We start from the raw sequence: 10,542 nt of genomic DNA, 5'->3' as shown, positions 1-10,542 counted from the left end.
TTTGTATTTAATTATATCTCTTTTATGTCGCCAACTTTAGAATAGCCAAAGAGGGCTCTCGACTCTCGACTCTGTTTCAAGTTCAAACGTTAGTGAGATCACTCTTGTTCTGGGTAGCAACTTGCAAGTCCTCTGGCCCTTTAAATTTTGGCATCGCGTTACGAAGTGGGGCCCAGTCAGGTTTACGTCTGTCTGGGTCATGGACTACGTCGACGTCTCGGTCTCATTTTGAGTCTCGAGAAATTTATATATAATTTGTGGAGAGTTAATAAATTTGTAATCTTTTTTAATTTAATATAATTGTCAATAATAGAATTAATTCTTTATCGATCAATTTGATGAGCATCTAACGGATAAGATCTTTAAGGGTATAATAGGAATAAAAGATATCACCAATTCAACCGATAATATTTTTTAATATATAATGTTGCACATTATTTTTTAACAATTATATTATCTTAATACTTTATTAAGTAAAAGATATATATATCATTAATTGAGAGTAATGTATATATATATCAAAATAAGAGTATTGATGTCTTTTATAATTAACTTGATGAAAATTTAATTATATTTTATCTTTTTTATTATTTTTATTATTTACATATATCTCCCATTAGTTTAAGATTGATTTAAATTAAATTTTAATAGATAGAGATAGAGAATTATATTTAAATTAAATTTTATCTCCAAATAATCAAATTTAAATTATTTAATATTAAATGATATCTCCTATAATTAAGGTATAATTATATTTAAGAGAGAAATCTTAACAGAAGAAAAGAACGTTTAGAGCGTTTCTTCCGTACCGTAAAGTTAATTGTTTATCAATCACTTTGATGAAGATCTAATGGTTAAGATCTTCAAGGGTATAACAAGAAAATTAGGAAGTTAGGCACACGTAATTAATCTTCTTAACTAATATACTCTTTTTCTTACGTAATGTGGTTTTGGAACCGGTACCAGGTATAAAAACCGGCTATTATAGCTATTGGATTAAGATTATAATTTTTAAAAATGCATTCAAGTATTTGCCAACATTAAATAAAAGAAACTCTCGACATAGCGATCTTGGAATAAAACACAACACTACTTAGAAGAATACTTATATTATTCTCAAAGGTACCTAAATTTATTGAGAACTTTGTACTATTTTAAGTGTGCTAATAATTTTATTTAATTCGTAGGAGACTTAGGTTAGTGACTTATATATAAATTTAAAAATCACTACGAAAATATTTTTCCACACATTTAGCAATTTTCTTAGAGTTATTTAAAATTTTTACATAAATTGTCGACCAGGTTAATTTACTTGTGTTTAAGAATTATTATCTTAGTCAGTAATTTTCTAACTCATCTAGTTTCTAAAGTCTACTAGACGTATAAAACAAGTTGGCCGGGCTAATTTTGCGAGCTTTTGACTACCTTTTAAGTCTAACTCAATTTTTCTTAATTTATGGTTCTAAGAACACTTGAAAACTTATATACGAAATTATGTATATTTTTAAAAATTAAATTGTTAAGTGGACGAGTAATTTATTTTAAACCACTAAAAAAAAACTCCATATAAAATTGCTTTCAGGTTCAGCGATTTATATAATAAAAGAATTGGGATTGCTAGTTTGGTCAAAGGCTCCTAATCTGGTTTTAAAAACTAGAAATAAGGACTCAAAATTTATTACACGTGTTGTTGACCATCACCAACGTTGTTTGAAATTTTCTTCGTTGTAATGAGTCATCTAAAATTTTGATGTTGACCGCATCTCTCTCTCTATATCCTTCTGTCATGCTTGGCGTTTTCGTTCTAGTGTTCTTCGCATCCATCAACCCTAACTCCTCGACCACAAAAATGGTAAAGATATGAGAGATTTTTAATATTGACCGTTTTTATCCGATCACATAAGTTAAGTCAAGTCAAGTTGAGTAAAAGTTAGTTACTTAGCTTTATGATATTATTTTAAATTTTAAATAAATCGAATAATTCGTATGTAGATACGATCCACTAGGGATTTTTCTCTGATAAATAGGGGTGAACATGTGTTTATAAGATTGATCGAAGAAATTTTAGTTTAGTTAAATTATTATTTTCGTTCTTATTTTTATTATAGTTGTTAGATTGTTTTATCCGACCTTCTAAACCTTAGCCACCTTTTTCCATCCTTGGCCATCTGCCACGCTTCGACGACCGCCCCAACGTCGGATATTTACCATTTAACCTCTCTCCACTGTTTTATTTTTAACTTCTCATCATAAGTTCTAATTTAGGTGAAACTAAAGCCGACTCACGAGGCTGCCACTACCTAAATTTTTATAATTTTCTTATATTAAGATCGATCCAAATCTGGTTCGCAACGTAAACTTATTCATTTCAACGGTAACTATGAATTTTCATAATGTGAATAGTTTTGTTGAACTTAAATTAACTTTAAATATTTTAAATAATTTATATAAAGATAAAATAGTCAACTCAATGATTTAAGAGTGACAATTATGTAAAAAATCTTAATAATTTAAAAGGAAGGCTTTGTTTATAATGTTGGCAAATTGTAGGCGGCTATTTGTAATTTTGTCTTATAGCCCACATGCAAAGTGTTTGTTGAAATGCCCAAGAGAATAACATGAGCTATAATTATAACTTTTCAGTGGGATCATTCTAGAACGCAGATGCTATCAAAATCGCACCATGAAGTCATTGCAAGTCTTTGTCTAGAATTTAATCCTACGCGTGAAAAAGCGAAAGCTAAAGGGGAAAGACTCCCGCATCTGATCTCCTCGTTCAAACGGGTTTCTCGGAGACCATGGAAGGAGGAAGAAAGAAGGAAGAAGAGAATTCTATGTAAGTATTCATTCATCTTCCTCTGACATGAATGGATATGGAGTGAATGAGTTTCTTTACATATATATGTATATATATATATATTATATAAAGCTAACTTTGTAACTTTGGCGCCGGGCCGAATTCGAAAGGTTTGAGACGAGCCATGTATTGGGTTCTCTCTTGGCGTCCTCCTCTTTGCTGGCTCAGGCGTGGCAGCAGTGCAAGCTAGCCGACGGCGGCGGCTCCAGCTTCGCCGCCGCCAGGTACGGCGACACGGTGTGCGTCGCGTTCTCTGGCGTCCACGCGGCGCTTTCAGTCGCCGAAGGCGGCGATGCCGAGGTGTTCGGCGCGGTCCCGATCGACGGCGGCGCGCCGCGGGGGATGTTCCCGACGCTGGCCGCGGGCGAAGGGGAGGAGGTGCTGGTCCAGGCCTTGGCCTTGCACGTTTTCGTTGCCCTCTATAATACCCCTGAATTCCAGGTAATTAAGCGCCGAATTCGACTTCTTTGATTCTATTTTGATGAATTCTGTTATATTTATGAATGAAGATTACATCTTGCTTCTTAATTTGTTGCAGTTTGTTGGACATCAACAATCTCTTTTTGGGTCAAAGGCTATTAGAATAGAAATTTCTAGTAAATAGGAAACGGCAATCAAAATTCAGAACTACCTGAATCTTATTTCTGAAATGTACCTCTATCCTTTATGATGATGTGAATTCTGATTTATTTGTGTTATAATTTAAAAGATAAATTGTTCTCTAACCCAAACTTCTAACAGATGATGTAGAAACTTTAGATTTTGTTGGGAAGAACCCGAATTCTGGACTGTCTAGCTCATATGTAGGCTGGCATCATATATTGGGCATCCTAATATGAACTTGTCCTGTCTTATAGCTGTATGTTTCAGATCAGTAGGTCCTACTACACCCAGCAGTTGTCACAATGACCCTTTTTCCATAGCAGCCAAACTAGAACGTGTAACTACTGTAGCCGCAAAAGCTGGCCAAGATTTCACAAGAAAGCAGCTTAATTGATTTACCTTCTCTAATCAATGTTTGATATGTTTTCTTCTTCTTCTTTTTTTAAACTTTTAATTCATTCTGTTGTGCTAAATTGACAAAAAAAATTATCATGCATAAAAGAACAGCTTGCACAATCTAAATCATTGGAGGATATGCCTAACATTATTCTTAAGAGATTGATTCGATTAGGTCTTTTTGTATTTATTGGTGAGCAGTGGGGCATTGATATTTTGGATTACAAAAGGTGGAATCTTTAGATTGACAGCCTTTTCTGATGCATGCCTACCATTCAAATGTTGTGGATATCTGTTGGTCGTCTTCTCTTTTGTCTAGATCTAAAAAGTAGCATAACCAGCTATACCATTACAAGAGTATTTATCTTAAATTGTGCTATAACTGCTTATACATAGACTAAGAAGTGGGTTTCTTACTGCATGAGGCCTCATGAATGCAAAGTTCAGAGATGGCACAATGTTCACAGTCTTACCGTTATTACTAGGGAGGATGTTTGTATGAATTGAATTATAAATTCTATCAAATACTTGGCTTGTCTATCATATAGGTTATCCAGAACACTAGGTACTATTTGAAATAAAAACTAACCTAAACTTAAATCCCCCACTTCATGTCGATGGTATTGAGCTTAGCTGGTTTTCAACCGTAATGTAGATAAGAGGATCATGGATTCAAATCTTGTGTTGTCGATCCTATTTTCCAGTGATGATTGGATGATATATGGCTGCTTAGATTGAAAAGGCGAGGGTTAGCTCTATGTCTAGCCGATTAACCTAGGTGACTCTCATGGGTTAATGGGCGAGTGGCCGATAGTTCAGAAAGGAAGGTACTTATTTTTTATATAACAAAAAGGTCTTTCTAACTTCATGAAGCCATACTAGATACCAGGTGATATATGGAACTTAGTCTTGATCTCTCTGTATTGGAAGTACTCATGCAGTAACCAAAACAGTGCAGATAATCTTTTTCACGTTTGTGAATTGGGGGAAAATCTTACCATGGATTTTGTTCTCCTTTCATCGTATAGTTTTAATTTGTAAGTTGTTATTGTGTTGTGATCTCAACCTAACCAACTGGAGATACAATCAACATGATGATGGTTTGGCTTTTAACCTCAGAATTATGAGTTATCTGACCCTTTTCTTCTTTCTTCTCTTCATGGTTAGATGCTGCTAGAAGACACCAAGAACAAAACAGTAATCTTCACAGGCCACTCCATTGGAGGCTCCATTGCTTCCCTAGCAGCACTTCACCTCCTTTGCTCATCATCCTGCTCGTCTTTTCCTTCCTCCACCACCCCTCTCTTATGCATCACCTTTGGAAGTCCATTACTGGGGAATCAGGCTTTATCCAGAGCTATTCTGAGGGAGAGATGGTGTGGTAATTTCTGCCATGTTGTTGCACAGCACGACATCATGCCAAGGCTCCTCTTCTGCCCCCTCAACTCCATCTCTCCTCATCTTGTAGCCAACCTGCAGTTGCAGCAGTTCGCTATGCGCCATCCACAGTTTGCAATGCCCACATTGCATCTATCTGATGAAGAGAAAGCCGAGCTGCATACGTTTATCTCGATGCACACTGGTGCAGCTGCAATGGAACAGAAGTTTTCTGCAGTGGCTCAAGACAGGAACCCATATAGGCCATTTGGAAGCTACGCATTGTGTTCTATGGAGGGTGCAGTTTGCATTGATAGTTCAGTAGCAGTGCAGATGCTCTATGTTACGTTTGTTACTGCATGGACCGTGGATTCTAGCATCGAAGCACAGCATCTATGTTATGGGGATCTTGTGGTGCAAATGCCACAGCACTTGCTGCTAAAAAAGAGAATTCTGATTGAAAAAGACGAGGCTACCAAATCAAACTATGACGCAGGGATCTCCCTCGCACTCAGGGCTTCAGGAATTGGAGTTAAGGTTATATAAATTTTCAGACTTGTACTTGTCGTTAAAGATTTTGTTGGTTGTACTTGAACCGTATTTAACAAGATGACTAACAGGGCATTGGAGCCATGGCAGCTTGCGAATGCTTAAAGATGTCAAAGAGGATGGGACGTAGTCCTAACTTAAACTGCGCCAATCTAGCATTAAGGCTGGGCAAGATAACACCTTGCCGCGCTCAGATAGAATGGTACAAGGCCTCCTGTGATGATGACATGGGATACTATGATTCTTTCAAGCTCAGGAAATCTCCGAAAAAGGACTCAAAGGCAAACATGAACCGCATCAAGCTAGGTAATTTCTGGGACGATGTCATCAACATGCTTCAGAACAACCAGCTTCCACATGATCTCCATAAGCGATCCAAGTGGGTCAATGCAGCTCAATTCTACATGCTTCTCATTGAGCCATTGGATATTGCAGAGTACTATCGGAATCAGAATCACAAGAGTAAGGGGCACTACTTGACTCATGGGAGGGAGAGGAGGTACAAGGTGTTTGATAAATGGTGGAAAGGAAAGGACAATGTGGAGAGTTCCAACTTTAAGAGGAGCAAGTTTGCGGGGTTAACGCAGGATTCATGCTTCTGGGCTAAGGTTGAAGAAGCAAAGGAGTGGATAGAGGATGTCAGGAATGAGACTGATTCTATCAAATTGGCGCAACTATGGAAGAAGTTGAACAATTTCGAGTCTTACTCCAAGCAGTTGGTTGAGAGGAAAGATGTGTCCATAGATGTATTGGCTCCACATTCAAGTTATAGTCTATGGGTAGAAGAATGGAAGGATCTCAAGTTAAAGTGGTGCTCTAAGTGATTCTAAAGTTCTTATATAATTAGTAAATTTTGGTACTAGTCCTGACCGTAGTAACTGGAGCACTGGACTTGTTTTGTTGTTGTAGTTGCTGCTAGTAATTACTTTGTATATATTTCCAAACTAGGCTGAGGAATGATTCATGGCTGAGTTGATCCATGTGTATATATTAATCAAGAAGTGAAATAAAAGTTTTGCACTTTAGGATGCAACCGCCTTTTGTCAGACACTTTCCAAGTCATTTGATGACATATTCTTCTAAGTTTAGACCTTTTGCAGAGCAAAGTGTAGACTTTTTAGATATAAGACTTTCCATCTATTCAATAGTACAGAGGTAAAAACTTCAAAGCTTGAACAATTTGTCCATCTTTTTTACTTTAAATTGGCAGACATTTCCAGAAGACTATGAATAAATTGGCATGCGAATGTAGTGATTGGAAAGTAGTGAGTTAAGACTCCATCTACATGTTGAAATTTTTATCACTTGACCTTGATAAATGATTGAGACCAACTCCAGGCTAGGGCATAATTGGACCCAACTGGGCTTTATGGTCCATTAGCCTTGTTCTCTGGATAGCTAAATGGGGAAAAAAATATTATTAGCTTTTAGTTTTTATTTTTATTTTTATAATTATTTTAAAAATCATCTTGCAATCTACTCAGCCATCTCTTTTCTCCTGCCATCCACCTGTCTTACAAGTATGCAATACATACCTATAATAATAATTTTAATTTTAATTTATATGTTAAATCAAAAGTATTCGAGTTAATTTTTACTTTATCTCAATTTTATGTTATATTAAAAAAGTAATTATTACACTACTTTAAAGTATAGGTAAACATAAAAATATCATGTTCTAGATTAGAGATATAATTTTAGGTGCAAGAATCTAGAATAGCTATTCTAGATTTTTCTCTAATCTCAAAGCAAATAGGGTTAAGAAACTACAACTATGTGGCAGTGCATTAGTGCACTCAGCTGCCCAAAAATTTGATCTAGTCTCCCAGCAACATTAGCTTAACCTATTCGCCAATAGAATAATACTCAAATAACTAAATGAGCTCATATTTTATGAATATATTCGGGTTCGAATAATAGCGGCATTTGGCTAATTGTGGAATCGTTAAATTTTCACTTCTCTCAAAATATTAGCTAATCTATCCACCACACAGAAGCCTTCTCTAGAAGTATCAAAATAGTTAATCATCAACTTCTAGTCATCAACAATCATGTTCCTAATCTGTTAATTAAGCTCCTAGAGATATGTTTTTGTTTTCTTAACAAAAGACTTCAAAAATTTCTAGGAGAACTATGCAACAACATGAATGCTTCTCTTCTTCACCAACCTAAAACCTAATTTGCAATAACTCTCTGCCTACTTCCAGAATCTATGATACCCTTCTTGACTCAATCTAGTTTCAGATCCTAGGCCTATGAAAAGAAGGCATGAAGAAGAGTTCTCACTCTATAAAACATATGAAAAATTAAACACCTTTAGCACCAAATCACCTAAATGAGATATGGTCTAGTGCCCTACTTGCCTAATTATTTCACAAGGTGGGCTCACTTGATAATTGAGGAAGAATAAATTCAAAGGACCCAATAAAGTTTTTTAGGATTTTGATACTGTTAAATGCCATTTGGTGTTTGTAGTACATCTTTACCTAATGTATTCAATTGGAAGGACCTGCTGCCAATCAATAAGTACGAGATTTAAACTACATAAAAAATTAAAAAATAAAAATGGCAGGACTTGATTGGCTTCCAAATCATCTAGTAGTTGAAAGTAGTAGTTGAAAGGAAGTGTTAGGATTTGTGGGTCCAAAGAGATTACAGCAGTGAAATAATGTTGCTTAGCAGCTTATCATTAGTTTATTTCAGTAATAAAGCTTTTAAACCTTGAGACATTTGATAGCTGCATAAGATATACTTTCTCATAAATTGGTTTTTTTTTCTTAAAAATATTTATTTTAGTCGAATTTTTTAAGTTATATGACGAGTTATGCACAGATTTTTTCTAATTAGTAAGATTTGTATTACAATTATTAAATTTATTTATAGTTCAGTAACCAAATATAATTTATATAAATTTATTGAAGAAAAGTATTATATTTTACAACCAAAAAATAAAATTATAAATAAATCTAATTTACATTATGTTTTATTCCTAAAAAAAATCTTATGCCCAGGGTAAATTAGGCCCCTTGTCTTTGGAATTATTTGGTGAGATGTCATTCTCTTGGCTTATGAAGAGGTACACAAATTAAATTAGGTTTTGGCTTAGAGTATGAAATAGCTCAATGATATAATAGTTGGAACAAGTTAATGAATTCTTATTCATAGACTATGAACTTATAAGCTAAATTATAAGTAAAATATATAGATCAAATAGTTAAGCTAAGCTTTCGATAAATATGTCATAGTGTAGTAATTCACTAATTTCTTGTCTAAAAAATTTACTACGATTAGATATTTAGTAGCACGTTACTATCCCACGATAGGAGATCGTGGGATTAGTATAGTGACTTTGAAGATCAGTTCGGTAATGCAACGGCTTAAAATATTTGTTCGAAGATTTAAATACTTTTATATTTAAGAAGGGTTGTTTTTTTGTCCAATCTATTTATGGTACAAGGGTTTTAGAATGATAGAAAAAGAGTCATTAACTGATATATTAAAAGCTGAGCTTAATCATGCTTAGAGTTAATGAGTAAGTTTGACTCCTTAACTCTCTTCAAAAGAGGAGTCGGTAGCTTGTCCCTACCTGCTATTGGTCGGGAGTAGATTGCATGCAGCCCCACCTGCAGAATATTAATACAATCACGTACCCGGCACTCCTTGATTAGCAGCCAAAAGAAGTTATTGCAACCGGAGCTGCAGACGATCACGAGATGGGTCACAACTCGGTCAACTTGCCATGTGACATTATGGGTAAGACTTCTATTCAAGATGATCAATGTCGCAGTTAAGAGAGAGAGAGAAAGGGGAAGAAAGTCAAAGTCTTTCGTGATTTAGTTAATATGAATATAAATATTATCTACCAACAGTATTAATCCGCTGTGATTTTGGCTTACTTCTTAGGTGAAGCTAAAAATTGTGGAAATTTTATCAAAATATTAAAAATAAAACAAACCAACTCTAATAGAGTATGTACGTATGACTTAAGAGGTCATAAGTTCAACTCCAACCCTAAAAGATATTATGGAGAAATTGTTTGTTGGTGGATAGTTTGGTAGCTTAGTTTAATTCAGTTAATAGTTCGACGGTGCGATAGTTTAGCAACGCAATGGCTTGAAGCAAGTCTCGGATATGACTTGAAGCCTAAACTAGGCAGCTAAAAGCTCGATAGAACCTCAGTGCCTCTGTATCAAGGGAGGGTTGGCCTTTTGTCCAGCCCATATCTAGCCTTCCGGCTAATGAACGATAAAAAAAAAAGTAAAAAAAAAAAGTAGTACCCACATGCTATATATAACCTTCAATTTTTGGGCAAAGTCCTAGTTACCTCACTCCTATGGCAATCCATATTAGTATTAAATTTTAAAAGGACAGCCAAACAATGCCATGCCAAATTGCTGTTATTAGCCATGATGATCTGCTAGTGAAGATGACAATTCCCTTGCAATAGAGCAATAATTAAGGCATTTATGTGCAAAATTTTCATGTGACATTGAAATAATTGGCAGTGTCAGTGTGAATCTTATTTATTTCAATGTTACCATCACACCTTCAGAAGACAGTGACGGCACAAATTGTTTCCAAATAATTGATCATACTTTTCAACCCTTCATATGTTTTGGGATGTTTACTGACATACAAAGTTACACAGTCAAAATTGCACCTTAACTAGATTGCATCGTAGCTGTTAGATTTTTATAATCCAAAATTAAGGATAATTTAATGTATTATGTAGATTGGAAATAGAGAGAGAGAGAGAGAGA

The 10,542-nt window shown here is 35.1% G+C and overlaps 1 protein-coding gene across 1 annotated transcript; it reads left to right on the top strand.

Moving 5' to 3' along the window:
* The first annotated feature begins 2,652 nt into the window (after nt 1–2,652).
* On the top strand, nt 2,653–6,828 carry LOC140758036 (lipase-like PAD4). Its single transcript, XM_073094012.1, has 4 exons — nt 2,653–2,836; nt 2,968–3,298; nt 5,024–5,770; nt 5,854–6,828. The coding sequence occupies exons 1-4, from the start codon at nt 2,799–2,801 to the stop codon at nt 6,604–6,606; spliced, it is 1,869 nt and encodes a 622-aa protein (XP_072950113.1). The 5' UTR covers nt 2,653–2,798; the 3' UTR covers nt 6,607–6,828.
* The last annotated feature ends 3,714 nt before the right edge of the window (nt 6,829–10,542 follow it).

The sequence above is a fragment of the Typha angustifolia genome, chromosome 3 (genome assembly GCF_048772165.1).
Source record: "Typha angustifolia cultivar Huaian chromosome 3, ASM4877216v1, whole genome shotgun sequence".
In the NCBI taxonomy this organism is placed as follows: domain Eukaryota; kingdom Viridiplantae; phylum Streptophyta; class Magnoliopsida; order Poales; family Typhaceae; genus Typha; species Typha angustifolia.
This window is presented reverse-complemented; position numbering and strand designations above follow the sequence as displayed.

Excerpts from the sequence above, each read along its gene's own strand:
- LOC140758036 (XM_073094012.1), top strand. The coding sequence starts at position 2,799 with ATGGAAGGAGGAAGAAAGAAGGAAGAAGAGAATTCTAT. Across the intron at positions 3,299-5,023 it reads ATAATACCCCTGAATTCCAG|ATGCTGCTAGAAGACACCAA; the intron begins GTAATTAAGCGC and ends CTTCATGGTTAG. Across the intron at positions 5,771-5,853 it reads CTTCAGGAATTGGAGTTAAG|GGCATTGGAGCCATGGCAGC; the intron begins GTTATATAAATT and ends GATGACTAACAG.